Genomic DNA, 18,590 nt, shown 5'->3' with positions numbered 1-18,590 from the left:
GACTTGATAGAGGCGTAAAAGATTTTGCGTGGTCTAATTAAGATAAATAAAAATGCTGGACGGTGGCACAGTGGTTAGCACTGTTGCCTCGCAGCGCCAGAGACCCGGGTTCAATTCCCGCCTCAGGCGACTGACTGTGTGGAGTTTGCACGTTCTCCCATGTCTGCGTGGGTTTCCTCCGGGTGCTCCGGTTTCCTTCCACAGTCCAAAGATGTGTAGGGTCAGGTGAATTGGCCATGCTAAATTGCCCATAGTGTTAGGTAAGGGGTAAATGTAGGGGTATGGGTGGGTTCGCTTCGGCGGGTCGGTGTGGACTTGTTGGGCCGAAGGGCCTGTTTCCACACTGTAACGTAATCTAATCTAAAAACTAAGGGGCATAGGTTTAGGGTGAGAGGGGAAAGATATATAAGAGACCCAAGGAGCAACTTTTTCACCACCTAAGGGTGGGACATGCATGGAATGAGCTGCCAGAGGAATTGGTGGAAGCTGGTACAATGACAACATTTAAAAGGCCTTTGGATGGGTATATGAATAAGAGGGGTTTGGAGGGATTTGGGCCGGGTGCTGGCAGGTGTGTCTGGATTGGATTGAGTTATCTGGTCGGCATGGACGGGTTGGACCAAATGGTCTGTTTCCATGCTGTACATCTCCATGACTCTATGGTGGTACAAAGATTGTGGGACACAGATTTAAGGCTCAGGGCAGGAGAAGCGATGAGGAATGTTTTTACACAGCGAGCGCTGACTTGAAACTCACTGTTTACAAGGATGGTGACAGCAGAGACAATCTTTTCAAATGAAATTGGAAATGCTCTTGAAAGAAATAAACTTGCAGGGTTATGAGAAAATTAGACTGATTGAATTGCAATAGAGACCCAGTATGGACTTGATAGGCTGAAAAGCCTCCTTCTATATCATAATTACTCTTTGACTTTAGAAGTTGGATAATCCTGAAGCTGTGAAGGGCACTGGATATATATACAAGGCTTTCTCATGGATCAACCAGTGATAGTTCATACCGTGAAGGAGGTTGTCACGAAGGATCTCTAAGACTCTATCATTCACTTTCTCCATTGTGACATGGCAGATGGCTGCTGCCAATTGTACGTGCTTGTTACTGCTGTTCAGGGCCTCACTAATCAGCGGTTGAAGAGACTCGGGCACAGCTTGAACTTCACTCACATTCCTCAAGTGAAGATTGATACGATCTGGAATGAAATCATTGGCATTTTACAGAAATTCAGTCACATGAAAACTTGTTCTGTCTGTGTACAGCCCTGTTATGACTCTCAGTATTCCAACAGTGACAGTTGCATAATGGTACTGTCACTGGATTGCTCTAAAGACACAGGCTCAAATTCCATCCAGGCAGAAGGTGGAATTTGGATTTATTTATAAAAGAGAAAGAATCTGGAATCAAACGTTAATCTGTGACGGCAGCCATGAAACTATCGGTTGTTGTAAAATCCCACCTGGTCCGCTCATGTGTTTTGTCAGTTCACAAATGGATGCCAGCTGGGTTAACTCGCGGCTGTTGAACATCTTGCCTCAAGGGAGAGAAAAGCTGACATGGGATGCCATGGCCCCCCACACAATATGCTCTTCAGGGATGCCTCACAGTAACTAAACATCTCATCTCATGAAAGGAGAAACTGATGATTCAAACATTTTCATGTATATTAGCTCTCAAGGATAGTGGAATCAAGGGTTATGGAGATAAGGCAGGAACAGGATACTGATTAAGGATGATCAGCCATGATCATATTGAATGGTGGTGCAGGCTCGAAGGGCAGAATGGCCTACTCCTGCACCTATTGTCTATTGTTTAGAGAAGTAAATCTACTACTATCTTCAAATGGTCTATGCAATGGGTCTGAAGCCACATGTAGAAATATGGCCAACCTGCCCTCTCTGAAATGGCCTACCAAGCTACTTGGTTCAATGGTAATTAGGGCAAACAGAGATGCCCAGATCCCATGAAAGATTCAATAAATGAAACCCCCATTGACAGTAATGGGAATAGGTGAAGACACATTCTGGCCTGCTTTTGTGTGAAGAGATGCAATGAAACCATCAGCACTCAACAAATTATGGAGTAAATCAGCAGCAGCCTCTGCAGACTTTACCTGTAAGTTAAACATGGCAAACCGGATGCTGCTGTCCAATTTGCCCTGATTCTCTAGATGTGATGCTACACTGATGTGTTATGGGATAGAAGGAGGCCACTCCACTCATCCTGCTGGCACCAATTTTTCAAATGAGCAATGTTGCTTCATGGCAATCTCCCACTTTTTGTCCATATCTGTCCACATTATTTTTATCCAAATAATTCAATCCAAATAAATGTTCAGGGATGTGTAGGTTAGGTGCATTAGTCAGGGGAAATATAGAGTAATAGGGTACCTCCCCTCCTTTAGCTGTAGCATATAGGGCATTCTCTATGTGGACTTGTTGGGCCAAATGGCCTGTTTCCACACTATAGGGATTCTATGATAATCATCCACATAATTAGGTCACAGCAAGAGGTTTGTATGTAGTTCTGGAATCTGCACTATAGAAGGGATATGATAGCACTGGAGAGGATACAAAGGGAATATCAGGGTGTTTGGGCTGGAGAGTTTAGTTATGAGGGTTACAAGGAAGTCAGGAAAGACCTAAAAAGAGAGCTCAGAAGAGCCAGGAGGAGACATGAGAAGTTGTTGGCGGATAGGATCAGGGTTAACTTTAAGGCTTTTCCATAGGTATGTCAGGGATAAAAGAATGATGAGAGTTAAATTAGGGCCAATCAAGGATAATAGTGGGAAGTTGTGCGTGGAGTCAGAGGAGATAGGGGAAGCACTAAATAAATTTTTTTCGAGTGTTCACTATAGAAAATGAAAATGTTGGCGAGGAAGATACAGAGATACTTGCATCTAGACTAGAAGAGATTGAGGTTCACAAGGAAGAGGTATTAGAAATACTGCAGAGTGTGAAAATAGACAAGTTCCCTGGGCCGGATGGGATCTAGGAGAAAATGAGGACTCAGATGCTGGAGTACCAGAGTTGAAAAATGTGGTGCTGGAAAAACACAGCAGGCCAGGCAGCATCCGAGGAGCAAAAGAATCGACGTTTCGGGCATAAGCCCTTCTTCAGGAATCCTGAAGTAGGGCTTATGCCCGAAACGTCGATTCTCCTGCTCCTCGGATGCTGCCTGGCCTATCGGATAGGATCTATCCTAGGATCCTCTGGGAAGCAAGAGAAAAGATTGCCGAGCCTTTGGCATTGATCTTCAAATCATCATTGTCTTCAGGAATAGTGCCTGAGGACTGGAGGATAGCAAATGTGGTTTCCTTGTTCAAAAAGGGTAGTAGAGACAACCCTGGTAATTACAAACTAGTGAGTCTCACTTCAGTTGTTGGTAAAATGCTGGAAAAGGTTATAAGAGATAGGATTTATAACCATCTAGAAAAGAATAATCTGATCAGGGACAGTCAGCACAGTTTTGTGAAGAGTAGATCGTGCCTAACGAATCTTATTGACTTTTTTGACAAAGTGACCAAATAGGTAAATGAGAGTAAACCGGTTGATGTGGTGTATATGGATTTCAGCAAGTTGTTCGATAAGGTTCCCCACAGTAGGCTATTATACAAAATGCGGAGGAATGGGGTTATGGGAGACATAGCAGTTTGGATCAGTAATTGGCTTGCTGAAAGAAAACAGAGGGTTGTAGTTGATGGAACATGTTCATCTTGGTGTCCAGTTACTAGCGGCATACCACAAGGGTCGGTGTTGGGTCCACTGCTGTTTGTCATTTTTATAAATGACCTGGATGAGGGCTTAGAAGGCTGGGTTAGTAAATTTGCGGACGACACTAAGGTTGGTGGAGTTGTGGATAGTGACGAAGGATGTAGTAGGTTGCAGAGAGACATAGTTAGGATGCAGAGCTGGGCTGAGAGGTGGCAAATGGAGTTTAATGTTGACAAGTGTGAGGTAATACACTTTGGACAGAGTAATCGGAATGCAAAGTACTGGGCTAATGGTAAGATTCTTGGGAGTGCAGATGAGCAGAGAAATCTCGGTGTCCATGAACACAGATCCCTGAAAGTTGCCACCCAGATTGACAGGGTTGTTAAGAAGACATATAGTGTTTTGGCCTTTATTAATAGAGGGATTGAGTTCCGGAACCTGGAGGTTATGCTGCAGCTGTATAAAACTCTGATACGGCCACACTTGAAGTATTGTGTACAGTTCTGGTCACCGCATTATAAGAAGGATGTAGAAGCTTTGGAAAGGGTGCAGAGGAGATTTACTAGGATGTTGCCTGGTATGGAAGGAATGTCTTACGAGGAAAGGCTGAGGGCCTTGAGGCTGTTCTCATTAGAGAGAAGGTTGAGAGGTGACTTAATAGAGACATACAAGATAATCAGAGGGTTAGATAGGGTGGACAGGGAGAGCCTTTTTCCAAGTATGGGAACGGCAAACACGAGGGGACACAACTTTAAAGTGAGGGGAGATAGGTATAAGACAGATGTCAGAGGTAGTTTCTTTACTCAGAGAGTAGTAAGGGTATGGAATGTTTTGCCTGCAACGGTAGTAGATTCGCCAAGTTTAAGTGCATTTAAGTTGTCATTGGACAGGCATATGGACGTACATGGAATAGTGAGGGTGGGATGGGCTTCAGATTAGTATGACAGGGGGCGCAACATCGAGGGCTGAAGGGCCTGTACTGTGCTGTAATGTTCTATGTTCCATGTAGAGACTGGAGAGACTGGAGAGACTGGAGAGACTGGAGAGACTGGAGAGACTGGAGAGACTGGAGAGACTGGAGAGACTGGAGAGACTGGAGAGACTGGAGAGACTGGGGCTTTCCTTAGAGCAGAAGAGATTGAGAGGGGACATGATAATGTTGCATAAAATTACAAGGAGCACAATAGGGGTAGACAGGAAGAAACTTTTCCTCTTGATGAAGGGATCAATGACCAGAGGACATAGATTTAAGGGAAGGGGCAGGAGATTTAGAGAGATGTGAGGAAAAACATTTTCACCCTGAGGGGTGGGAATCTGGAACTCACTGCCTGTCAGAGTGGTAGAGGCAGAAACTCTCATACTATTTAAGTAGTATTTAGATGTATGCTTTGGCTTTTCGAGGAACAAAGCTATGGGCCAAGTGCTGGAAAATTAGATTAGAATAGTTAGGTAATTGTTTTTGACTGGTGCTGGCGTGACGGACACCTCTGTACTATAGATCTCTATGACTCTCTCACTCACATTACCCTTGCTTATTTTGCAAATAACTTTAAATCTATGCTGTCTGGTTCTTGTTCCTTTGACAAGCAGGAACAGCATCTCCCTACCTACTCACTGTAGCCCGCTGGTGATTTTGAAAACCCCTCCTACTGCGTCTCCTCAAATCTTTCCACTCTCCAAAGAGAACAGTCCCAACTTCTTCAATTTGTCCTCACAACTGAAGCTTCTCATCACTGGAACCATTCTTGCAAATCACCTCAACACTGTCTCCAATGCACTCACATTCCTTCCTATAATACAGTACCAAATTTAACACAATACCCCAGCTCAGGTCCAACAAGTGTTTTATACAAATTTATCATCGCCTTGTTGCTCTTGTACTCTATATCCCAATTAATAAAATGTCCAACTCGTTATCAACTAAAGAGGTCAGAAAATGTTTAGACTCCTACCTTCAGGTTTCAGTGAATTTAACAGTGTGATAAATCTTAATTACTGTCAAAGATTAAATATTTTAACTTAGAGTCCGTGGCTTTGACTGCATACTTCAGTGGAGACTCTTCAACCTGATGCCTGCCCTGACCACACACACTCCACAGTATCTCCCAATACCATAGCTTGCATCAAAAAAACCACAAAATGTCAGAGAGCAATAAAAATGTAATGAACAATGAGCATCATTACTTTGACCACTGACAATTCTGGACTGCATACTTTTAAAAAGACTATAAGATTTAGAAGTAAAATTAAGCCATTCGGCCAATTGAGTCTTCTCTGCCACTCGATGAGATCATGTTTGATCTGATAATCTTCAACTCCACTTTCCTGCCTTTTCCTCATAAACCCCAACTCCTTTCCTGATTAAAAATCTCTCTATCTCAGCCTTGAATACACCAGCCTCAACAGCCCTCTGCAGCAAAGGATTTCACAGATTCACTACCCTCGGAGGGAAGAAATGCCTCCTCACTTTTGCCTTAAATGTAAAGCTCCTTATCTGAGATTATTGCTTCTGATCTTGGACTCTCCTACAAGGGAGAAACAACATCTCTGTATCTACCCTGCCTAGTCCCCTAAGAATCTTGTATATTTCAATATTTCGCACTCTTCTAAATTCCAATGAGTACAGGGTCAACCTACTGTCAACCTCTTCTTATAAGCCAGTCTTTTCCATACCTGGTATCAACCTAGAGAACCTTCTCTAGATTGCTTGTTTCACATTTCCTGTTATACTGTGTGAGGTTCTCCCAGTTGTTCCTGCTACATAGTGAGCAATCCTCTCTATCCTCATGCAAGTCTCAGCATGTCACCCCATATTTTTCCGTGACGGAGAGATTCTCCCAATTGTTCCTGATTTTTGTGACTCCATAATATTCCTGTTATTGTGTCCAATTCTCCCAAATAGACCCATTATTTTCAGTGAAATTCTCTCTGTATGCGTGAGTATATATATTGTTTCTATTGCTGTGTGCCCCTCCTGACATTGTACCTGTTACTGTCCAGTATGTGTCACAACTCTTCGTGCTATGATTAGTGTGTGCCTGCACGTGACAAGAGTGAGAGAGAGAAAGAGTGTGTGTGTGTGTGTGTGTGTGAGAAAAAGAGAGAGAGAGAGAGAGAGACACACACACAGACAGACAGACAGAGAATGACAGAGAGAGAATGCTCTATTGCTCTACACACTACAGCCAAGGAAGGGGGGGTTTAGATTGTTTTTTTTTCTTTTTGCAGTCCATCTCTGTAACTGACATATTCCAAAAACAACAGACAGACATCAACAAAACTGGGCACACAAGAAAAAAATGAATCAGTTCTTTATGAAAATTGCTCTCAATCTCCCAGTGACTCTTAATCACCAGGCTGGGATTCGGCCGGGTGGGGGAGACCTACTTGTGACTCCAGAGTCACAGTCATGTGATTGACTCTTAATTGCCTAGCAAAGTACTCAGTTGAATGCAAAGATGAGCAAAAGATACTGGCTATGACAGCGTTAGAATCAACAATGGTGTTCCATTGTTATACAGCCCTGGGAAGCACCTAAACTGCTTCTGTTTACAAAGATCACAGATCTTTGTGTTATTGATAAGGTCAAGACAGCTGCAAACATTTTAGGCATGCAACGATGCAACACTAAAATGGAATTTCCTAGACATATACATGTAAATCACACCTTTGTCTTCTTCCAGTTGTGGACGCTCAATAGCTCCTGATGCACAGGTTGCGAGAGCACTGAGCTGGACATAACTATGTATTGCTTTGAGGTCCCTCTTCAGTTCTTCGATTGTGATATCCTGCCAATGTGAATCTAGACCGTAACACAATTTAAAAAACAGTATTTTATATCACTGTTTCCAGCTTACATAGTACTGTAGACAGATTCATGATACAGTTGATGATTGTATCCGAGAAGAATCCAGTTTATACTGAAACTACATGCAGCAAGGTCAAGTGTTCAGCTCTCAGTCAGTTGACAGGAGGGATGTTGGGGAAGAAATAGGACAGAGCTCTCATTGCTAATCACTATCCAAGGAACCTGACTTAGGAGAAGATCTGATGCCAGAATCACAGTTTGGGTTCACACATGAACAAAAGTCCCTTGGCTAAGATGAGAGAGGGAACCAGCGCTCCTATGACTATTGTTAAACTAGAAAATATCACAAATACCCAAGTTATCAATTATGAATTGTAAATAGCAGAGGCCCTAGGATTGATCTTTGAATTTTGATCTTTGTAACTGATAGTTACAGCCTGGCAAAATGGAAATGACCCATTTATTTCTACTTTCTATTTTTAGCCCCATTAAGTAATTCTTAGTCTTTGCTAATATATTCTCCCAATTTCATGGGACCAAATTGTGTGCAACAGCCACTTATGTGGCACCTTATCAAATGTTATTTTGAAAATCCAAGTTCAACACATCCAGCTACTCACTCACTCTCCTGCTCACCCACATTCATTTATTTAGAGACTCGAGAACTTTAATTAGTTGAAAATGGCAGTTGGGTCATAAATAGGATGCATAAAGTCTCCTTTCGAGAACACTCCTACCCTTCTTAGACTTAAAACAGTGAGATTAACCTAGCTCATTTTGTTGCAGGCAGGATCCCAAATCCAAATTGAAATTGGGCAATTTGATCAGGATGAAAAGCTGCAATTTATTCAGCATTAACCATGATCACAAGAGCTGGGCCTCTTTCTGTTAATCGTGCACTACGAGCAACACCCCTATCTTCGACACTGCATGAACACTTTCCCAATGAAGTTTTTATTCCTTAAGGGAATGAATATACGTTGCAAATTTTGAATTAATTCGTTAAATGATTCAGCACTTTGGAAAACCATTCTTCAGCATAAGTCAATGAGTGTGAAATCTGTAACCCCGTGAGAATCAAATGTCTGTACAGCCTGTACCCTAGAGAGCCAGTAAGTGCGGGTTCCACAAATGCTAACTGGCAGGTGCAATGGGAGCTGACTGTCACTGGGGAGGCAACAGGTACAAGGGGAGCTGACTGCCACTGGGGAGGCAACAGGTACAAGGGGAGCTGACTGTCACTGGGGAGGCAACAGGTACAAGGGGAGCTGACTGTCTCTAGGGAGACAACAGGTACAAGGGGAGCTGACTGCCACTGGGGAGACGACGGGTACAAGGGGAGCTGACTGTCACTGGGGAGACACGTACGGGGAGCTGTCACTGGGGAGACGATGGGTACAAGGGGTGCTGACTGTCTCTAGGGAGACAACGGGTACAAGCGGAGCTGACGGTCACTGGGGAGACGGTGACAAGGGGAGATGTCACTGGGGAGACGATGGGGACAAGGGGAGCTGGCTGTCACTCAGGTGGCAAGTTCCACAGGTGCTGACTTTGATTGGGTGTAGGTTTGACGGGTGAGAGGTGACCTTATAGAGGTTTATAAAATCATGAGGGGCGTGGATAGGGTAAATAAACAAGGTCTTTTCCCTGGTGTGGGGGAGTCCAGAACTAGAGGGCAAGGTTTAGGGTAAGAGGGGAAAATTTTAAAAGGAACCTAAGGGGTAACGTTTTCATGCAGAGGGTGGTGCGTATATGGAATGAACTGCCAGAGGAAGTGGTGGAGGCTGGTACAATTACAGCATTTAAAAGGCACCTGGATGGGTATATGAATAGGAAGAGTTTAGAGGGATATGGGCCAAGGGCTGGCAAATGGGACGACATTAATGTAGGATATCTTTTCAGCAAGTATGAGGTGGACCAAAGGGTCTATTTCCATGCTGTACATCTCTATGTCTCTGATTTGGTGTAGGTTCAATGGTTCCTGACTCTGTCAGAGGGTTGATTCAATGGGTGCTGACTCTCATTGTTGTCATGGATTGCTTGGGGGCTAGCTCACTTCAAGTTTTAACTAAACATTTGTAACAAATGAGCTTTCCCTTAAGAATAAAAGCTCCATGGGAAGAGTATTCCAATCCTGACTATAAGTGACCACAAAGTTATTTAACAAGACCTATAAACCCATTTGATCCACTTATGCCATTTCAGGAAGGAGCGTGACCTGTGCAGAACTTTAAACCCACCTTGTTTAGACCAAGTCCTGCCTTCACACAGAGGACACCCTCTAGCATACCGCATGACACTTCCACCAATTTAAACAGAATAGACTGGAAACAGATCGTGCAAAACCGGGCAAATAAATATTAAATTCTTGTCACTCTGCAATAATCAGCACCCGAGGGAATATTTGACATTCAAGAGCCTACAGCAGCTATTGGAATGAGGAAAATCACGGACATAATTTGCTAATTCTTTCCTGAGCAGAAAACTTACAGATGTGCCAAGCTTTGATCCATCCCGTGACCATGTTGCGCATCACTTGCAGGTCCTCTTGCATTTTGAAGGATTTCTTCACTTTTTTTTCCACCAGTTCATAGTCTGGTAATCTCAGTCCTTGCTCCATAGTGTAATCAGCGAGGGTAGGCAGGCCTGTCCACCGCCTTAGGCCTTTCGACACCCTCTTGGAACCTGTATGGACAAAGATGCAATCAGTTCCTCCACTGGCAGAAACAGACTGAGTATCAGTGATTCTATTTTTCATTCTTGGAAGTGGCACAATTGAAAATCGCCCTGATTTCTGAATACCCGCTATTTTTATCCTCATCCTTTAGACATCTTGAGCAACACTATTCTGACTTGAGAAGCAGCTGTCATTATCTCTTCCATTAGTTATGCCACCTCAAGCTGTTTGGCTGCCTGTTTTAGATTAGATTAGATTACTTACAGTGTAGAAACAGGCCCTTCGGCCCAACAAGTCCACACCGACCCGCCGAAGCGTAACCCACCCATTCCCCTACATTTACCCCTTTACCTAACACTACGGGCAATTTAGCATGGCCAAATCACCTGACCTGCACATCTTTGGACTGTGGGAGGAAACCGGAGCACCCGGAGGAAACCCACGCAGACATGGGAAGAATGTGCAAACTCCAAATATTGAGTTGGTGCCAAATATTTCTCATCCTTGGCTGGTCAAGAGCATATCACTAGGAGTGTCAGAATGCCACTCATAAAAAGGACATATAACATTATCATTTACAAACCACTGGTTGGGCTTCAGTTGGAATATTGCATTCATTTCTGGGTTTAGAAAAGACGTCAAGCTTTGGGATAAGTTAAACAGAGATTTACTACAGCAGTACCAGGGATGAAATAGATCAGTTTTGTGGAGAGACTACAGAAGCTGGATTTACTCTCCCAAGATTAGCACAAGGTAAGGGGGAAACCCTTTTAGTGGTGTTCAAAATTATAAAGGGTTTTGATACAGTGAAGGATGAGAAGCTAGTTTAATTGGCAGGGGAGTCAGTAACCAGAGGACACTGGTTTAAGATAACCGGCAAAAGAACCAAATGAGAGGAAAAATATTTTTTAAACAGCGAGTTACGATGATCTGCATTGCTCTGTCTGAAAGATTGCTAAAAGCTGAAAGCTTTAGTTTCAAGAAGGCATTGAACAAAATGTATGGCTTTGGGTTATGAGCAAAGGAATAAGACTAATTTCACAGCTCTTTCAACTGTGATTCAATGATGATGTGACATCATCCGAGAAGGAACATTTCAAGGCCACCACATACCCAAATTCAAAAAGGCCTATGCATGTTTTAATTTTATTCATCACATGAGGAGTGTTCTTCTTTCTTGGCTTATGATTCTACCTCAGCTACAGGCAAGGATGCCTCAAGGCATAGTACATTGCCGAGACCAAGCAGATGCTATGACAATGGATGAATGGACACTGCGCAACAATCGCCAGACAGGGATGTTTCCTCCCAGTCAGTAGACACTTCAGCGGTGAGGGACATTTGCCTCTGATCTCCAGGTGACTATCCTCCTAGGCGGACTTCGGGATTCGCAACAACGCAGAGTGACCGAAAAGATGCTGATAGCAGAGTTTGGAACCCAAGTGGATGACTTCAACCGGGACCTTGGTTCACGTCACATTACAGGTGACTCCACTGCACTATACACTCTCTCATACACACACACTCTTACAGACCCTCTCTCATACACATGCTCTCTCTCATACACACACACACACTCTCACAGGCTTATACTCCATCACACACACACACACACACTTTACCAAGCTTGCACACACTCACTCTTGTGTGCACTCATACTCTCTTTGCATGCACACATACAAGTCTACGGGTGAATTTGCATTTGCAGAAGTTCATTTGCAAATACATTCTATTTTACTCAAAAAGTGCACAACCTGCAGGCTGTTAATTCATATAATATTTTATAAATTCCTATTTGGGAAATGAAGCCAGTCTGATTTAAGTTTGGGATACAGGTAGACTTAACCTCACACCTTTAATACATTGTCGGAGCTGAGATGTCTCCTTTTTTATATACAAAACCTTAAGTTATCTCAAGAATGTGACTTAAAATTTCTGGGGGTTACATATTAATGAAACGTGTAACCCATCCTAAACAGCAATCTAGGTTTGTTCAATATATCATTTCAGTTGCTTGACACTGTAATCTTTTGCTATAAATTTTATGTCTTATGATCCCGTTCCACAGCCACCTGATAAAGGAGCAACGTTCAAAAGCTAGTGCTTCAAAATTATCCTGTGACTATAACCTGGTGGTGTGATTTCTAACGTTTTCCTATAGCAGGAAGACCAGAACTGAATACAGTATCCTAAAAGTGGCTCACCCATGTCCTGTACAGCCACAACATGACATCCCAACTCCAAGACTCAACGTCACTGACCAATGAAGGCAAGTGGGCCAAATGCCTTCTTCACCACCCTGTGACTCCACTTCAAGGAACTATGCACCTCCACCCAAGGTCTCTTTGTTCAGCAACATTCCCAAACACTAGTATTAACTGTACAAATTCTATCCTGATTTGCCTTACAAAAGTGCAACACTTGACATTTATCTAAATTAAACTCCATCTTCAACTCCTTGGTCCATTGGCCCATCTAATCAATGTTGTACTTCGAGATGACCTTCTTCACTGTCCACTACACCATCAATTTTGGTGTCATCTGCAAAGTTACTAACCATTCCTCCTCTTTTCACATCCAAGTCATTTATAAATGACAAAAAGCAGGAGACGCAGCCTTCCCTGGATTGCCTCCAATGCTAGCATATCTTTCATTAGATAAGCAGTCCAATACTGCTCACCTGTGGTCTGTACCTTGTATAAATTTAGCAAAAGACTCCCTATTTTTATGCTCAATTCCCTTTGAAATAAAGGCCACAGTTTGACTTGTGTTCATATTACCACCAAACGTGGTGGAGACTAGTACAATTGCAATATTTAAAAGGCATCTGAATGGGTATATGAATAGGAAGAATTTGGACGGATATGAGCCAGGTGTTGGCAAGTGGGACCAGATTAGGTTGGGATATCTGGTCAGCATGGACGAGTTGGACCAAAGGGTCTGTTTCCATGCTGTACATCTCTATGACTCTCGGAAGTGACAAACACCCCAGATTACTCACATAGCTTTTAATGGTGTTCAGACCTGGAGGTACTTGCTGTTTGTCTTTGTCCCCTTTGTCCTCCAACCACTCTTCTGGGGGCTTGGGGAAGCGCTCTTGGAGGTGTTTCTGATATTCGGAAAGGTTGTCCATGATGATCCTCTCCTTGTATTTCTCGCCACAGTGATAAACCACACTGGATGACCCTGTAAATTAAAAACTCGGTGACACAAACCAACTCATATATAATGCCCAAACATCCCAACATTAACACCTAAACAAGAATAGCCATGAAGAATTTGTTGACTCTTCCAACAGATCAAAGATATACCCACCACAATAACCTAAGCATATTGAGTTATGTCCTGTTCCTGTTTACACTGCCCAATGCAATGTCCTTACCTCAGACTTTTAACTTATTCCAAAGCCTCATGCCATTCTGGGTTACTTTCAGTCTGTGAACACTTATCCACTTCAGTGATTTATTCACACCATGAGTGGGGAGTTACTGTTTAGTGGCGTATTGCATGAAGGGTGGTCAATTCAGAATAGTCACAAAATAGATGAGGCGTCGTCTGTGCATAGATATGATCACAGAACAAGTGAGGGGACCTGCTTATTGAGGTAATTAAAGAATTTATGAGGATTCACCCATTCATTCTCATTGCTGTACTAATGACATCCTTTATTAACAGAATGGCTGTGCCACCTTTTCCTCAATTCCTCTCTTTTCAAAATGTCAAATCCCCTTCAATATTAAGGTACCAGCCCTTTCTGCTTGTGAATGCTTATATTTGTGCTTTCTGGTCCTTCTTGCCACATTCTGGTTATCCTTACACAAATTATTAACTTGTTCTCTTATTTGATTGCCTCCCTTTGATTTACCACATCTCTCATGTAATCTCTTCACCTTCACTCTTTTAGATTAAAGCCTTTGTGACCATCCTGGTAATGAGACTTCCTGTCCCAACACTATTCAGATGAAGATAATCTCAATGGTACCTCACCCAATTTTCCAATACTGATGTCAGTAGCTAATAAACTGAAACCCATATCTCCCACATTAATTTATGAGTCAGACATTCTTCGCTCTGATTTTATTTACATCACTTTTCTTCTCTTCCCCAGAGCAGATATTCCAAACTCAGGCAGACAACATAACTGATCCCTGAAGGGCTCCGGCCCAAAACGTCAATTTTCCTGCTCCTCTGATGCTTCCTGAACTGCTGTGCTTTTCCAGCAACACACTCTCAACACAGACAACGTAACCTTCTGGACTCGAATTCTCAACTGCAAAAAATGGTGTTAATCTCTCCAACTACATACTCATTTGCTAACCCACTTAAATGGCTTCCTATACCACTCTGCCATCGTACATTTGTTCATTCACCTTGCAACCCTCGCTCACATTCACACAATCTGCAAGAGGCTCAAACCTGTTGCACAATTACAAAGCTGCACCTACACCGCTTCTATCTTCTCTATCTCCTTTTCTGCCTCACTTACAGTCACACTTCCCTGTCTCTGACCCTAGAGCAAATCAGACGATTGTACCTTAAGGGATGTGACTGCCTTTTTAAATAAAATGTCTTTGTAATTTTTCTGGTCCTTTTTGCATCATAGCATTTGCAACTCGTTCTCCAGCTTAATGACAGAGCCAAAGTTCCTCGCACTTCAGATGTGGTTGTCTTGGATCACAGCCCCCACAATCAATCAGCCCCCACAAACTGCAGCAGCAATACATCACCTGTCCTATAGTTATTGTACATTAATACATTTTTCTCACTTTACAATCAAAAATCCTAGTACAACTCTCATGATGTCACAAATCCAAAATGCTTATGGATATACTGAACTTAAGCAAGTCTTTTTTTATAGAAGAGGAATGTACAGCCAAAGGTTGGTTTGGATGTAAGTTAGTGACTGTCTGGCAGAGTCTTTTGTGGATCTGTGGAAAGTTACACCTGTTCAGAGTGAGGGAAACTCCAAACAGAAAAAAATGAAACTAAAGAGATAATGAGAGGCTGACTACCCACACCACTCTCTCTCAGCAAGTGGCCACCTCCTGCAGACATGTTTGTGTTTAACCTTTCAAGGATATACAAAAGGGTTAAAAAGAACAGCAATCCACAAGTGTGTGTGTTACTGGTCTTATACACTAGTCTTTTAATAGTCATAGAGTCCTACAGCACAGCCCAAACTGGTCCATGCCTACCAAAATATCCATCAATGCTAACCCCATTTCCATGCACTTGGCCCATATCCTTCTAAACATTCCCCATCCACATATTTGTCCAAATTCCTTTTAAATGTTGTTAAAGTATCTGCCTCAACTACTTTCGTTGGCAGCTCATTCCATAAGTATACCATCCTCTGCATAAAGAAGTTGCCCCCTTTATTTTCAACTGCCAACCTCTAGCCCTCGATTTCTCAACCCTGGGAAAATGACTGACTGCATTCACCCTATCCATGCCTCTCATGGAGGAGAGGGTGAGGACTGAAGATGCTGGAGATCAGAGTCAAGTGTGTGGTGCTGGAAAAGCACAGCAGGTCAGGCAGCATCCGAGGAGCAGAAGAATCAATATTTTGGACATAAGCCCTTCATCAGGAATTTCCCGATGGTCTTATGCCCAAAATGTCGATTCCCCTAATCCTCGGATGCTGCCTGATCTGCTGTGCTTTTCCAGCACCACACTCTCGACCCATGCCTCTCATGATCCTGTACATTTCTATAAGATCCCCGCTCAGTCTCCTATGCTCTAAAGAAAAAAGTCTTAGCTTGTCCAACCTCTCCCTATAACTCAGACCATTGAGTCCTGGCAACATCCTTGTAAATTCCTACTGCACTCTTTCCAGTTTAATAACATCCTTCCTTTAGCAAGACTGAACACAATACTTCAAATGCGGCCTCACCAAAGTCCTGTAAAACTGCAACATAACTTTCCAACTTCTATACTCAGAGCCCTGACTGATGAAGGCCAGTGTGCCAAAGGCCTTCCTCACTGCCCTGTCTACCTGTGACTCCATTTTTGAAGAACTGTGCATCTGAACCCCAAAGCCCTTCTGTTCAAATAGTTTGCTGTGAAGATCATAGTTTGAGCTCAGCTGTCAAACATGCCTGCACTGCAGATCAAATACAAAAAGACCTCTGTTCTGAGGGCTTTTCCTTCCCCTCATGTGCTGTTACCATTTCTCTCACTGCTGCACCTCCCTCCCCTCGTACTTTGTGGTCTCTCATTGCTGCTGCAATAGTGCTCCAACATCCTGCTCTGCTCTTCAGAGTTGTGACAAGATGAGCTGTAAAAGTGATGTGGGGTTGAGGGTGGGGTGGGTAGGGTTCTCTGCATCTCTACTGTAATGTCATTCCCCTGGAAAAATATTGGTTAACAGGTGCTATAACTGCTAAAACTGGCTTCCCAATGCCATCTAGAGACACAGGTTCAAATCACAGTCCTCACTTTCCACCTCACCAGCCTCCATACACAAATGATCATAAGCCACCACTTCCACCTTCTCCAGCAATATGCCACAACCAGACATATTCCCCTCCTCTCCCTTGTCAGCATTCTGCATAGAGTATTCAATCTGAGACACCCTGGTCCATTTCCTCCTCCACTCCCAACATCTCCTCACATCCTTACAGCACCTTTCTGTGCAATCACAGAAGGTACAGCACTCACCTTTTTACTTCCTTCCTCCTCACTATCCACGGCCCCAGACACACCTCCCAGGTGAAGTAGCAACTTAATCTAGCCTACTGTATTTGCTGCTCACAATGTGGCTTCCTGTACAATAGGGAGACAAAATGTAGACTGGGCAACCACTTTGCGGAACATCTATGTTCTGTCTGCTCCCAGCTGCCTGCTACTTCAACACACCACCATGTTCCCTGGCCAACATTTCCATTTCGGGCCTGCTGCAGTGCTTCATTGAGACTCAGAGGAAGCTGGAAGTACATCACCTCATTTTCTGCTTAGGGATCCTGCAGCCTTCAAGACTCAACATTGAATTCAATCATTTTAGAACCTGAACACTTTATCCACCCCTACACTCCTGGCCCTGTCATGACACAGGCTGTTTTCAGCATATACAGTACTTATAATCCCCACTATCAGCTTTTTTGTCTACCTGATCATCCATTTGTTTGTCTGACTTTCTCCTTTAACCTCCCCTCTGCTCCTGCCTTTAGTGTATAGATCACTTTTGCCTCGTTATCTAGTTCTGAAGGAGGATCACTTACTGGAGCTGAAACGTGAACTCTGCTTTCTCTCCACAGTGGCATGGTGGCACAGTAGTTAGCATTGCTGCCTCACAGCGCCAGAGACCCGGGTTCAATTCCCGACTCAGGCGACTGACTGTGTGGAGTTTGCACATTCTCCCCGTGTCTGCGTGGGTTTCCTCCGGGTGCTCCGGTTTCCTCCCACAGTCCAAAGATGTGCACATCAGGTGAATTGGCCATGCCAAATTGCCCATAGGGGTAAATGTACGGGAATGGGTGGGTTACGCTTCGGCGGGTCGGTGTGGACTTGTTGGGCCGAAGGGCCTGTTTCCACACTGTAAGTAATCTAATCTAATCTAATCTAATCCACAGTTGCTCGCAGTTTCATCAGCAATTTTGGTTTTTGTTTCATTAACAGATATGCTACAGTATAGAAGAGGTGCTTTCAGCCCATATTATCTGCACAACTTCAAATGAATTCAGTACCATCCTCAAATCTTTCCTCTTTAACACTGCATATTCTTTCTATTCAAGTAATCGCTCAATGCCTTCTTGAATGCCTCAATTGAATCTGTTTCCACCACATTTCCAGGCACTGTCTTCCAAAACCTAACAGCTCGCTGAGTGAAAAAGTTTCTTCTCATCACATTTACTTCTTTTGCAAGTGACTTAAAATCCATACCCTTTCCTCTGAATTCTAGATCCAGATTCAGAAGTGCAGTGCGGACTCAAAGGTCTGAATGGCCTGCTTACACAGTATCGACTCTATGGCTAAACCAGCATTTGTTTCCTATTCCCAACACCTCTTGAGAAGGCCATGATATGAAGGTGCCAGTGTTGGACTGCAGTGGATAAAGTCAGAAGTCACACCACACCAAGTTATAGCCCAACGGGTTTATGAGAAATCACCAGCTTTTGAAGCACTGCTACTTTGTCAGGTGAAGTGACACTTCACCTAACAAAGGAGGAGAACTTCAAAAGCTGGTGATTTCTAATAAACCTGTTGGACTATATCTTGGTATTGTGTGACTTCTGCCCTTGAGAAGGAATAATTGGTTGCCTGGAATTTACAATCTCAGTGCTGTCAGATAGGAATTTCCAAGATTCTGACCCTGTGATATGGCAGTGGAGGGGGTGTCTGAAACATGCTCTTCAGTCTGGTCAGGCAAAGGGAATCAGTA

General features: G+C 43.3%; 1 protein-coding gene across 1 annotated transcript in view; it reads right to left on the bottom strand.

Annotated features, from left to right (window-relative positions):
- Window positions 1-18,590, bottom strand: part of heatr4 (HEAT repeat containing 4) — a 69,142-nt gene that overhangs the window by 38,188 nt on the left and 12,364 nt on the right. Inside the window, exons 4-7 of the mRNA XM_087990171.1 lie at window positions 13,235-13,396; window positions 10,024-10,218; window positions 7,393-7,527; window positions 1,019-1,207 (exon numbers count right to left, since the gene is read on the bottom strand). Coding sequence (XP_087846297.1) covers window positions 1,019-1,207; window positions 7,393-7,527; window positions 10,024-10,218; window positions 13,235-13,396 — 681 coding nt within the window. The remainder of the gene's footprint in view (window positions 1-1,018; window positions 1,208-7,392; window positions 7,528-10,023; window positions 10,219-13,234; window positions 13,397-18,590) is intronic.

The sequence above is a fragment of the Chiloscyllium plagiosum genome, unplaced genomic scaffold (genome assembly GCF_037043375.1).
Source record: "Chiloscyllium plagiosum isolate Xiang-an unplaced genomic scaffold, Cpla_swu_hap1 HiC_scaffold_8, whole genome shotgun sequence".
Classification (NCBI taxonomy): Eukaryota; Metazoa; Chordata; class Chondrichthyes; order Orectolobiformes; family Hemiscylliidae; genus Chiloscyllium; species Chiloscyllium plagiosum.
Note: the sequence above shows the minus strand (reverse complement) of the source record. Positions and strands in the feature narration are given on the sequence as shown.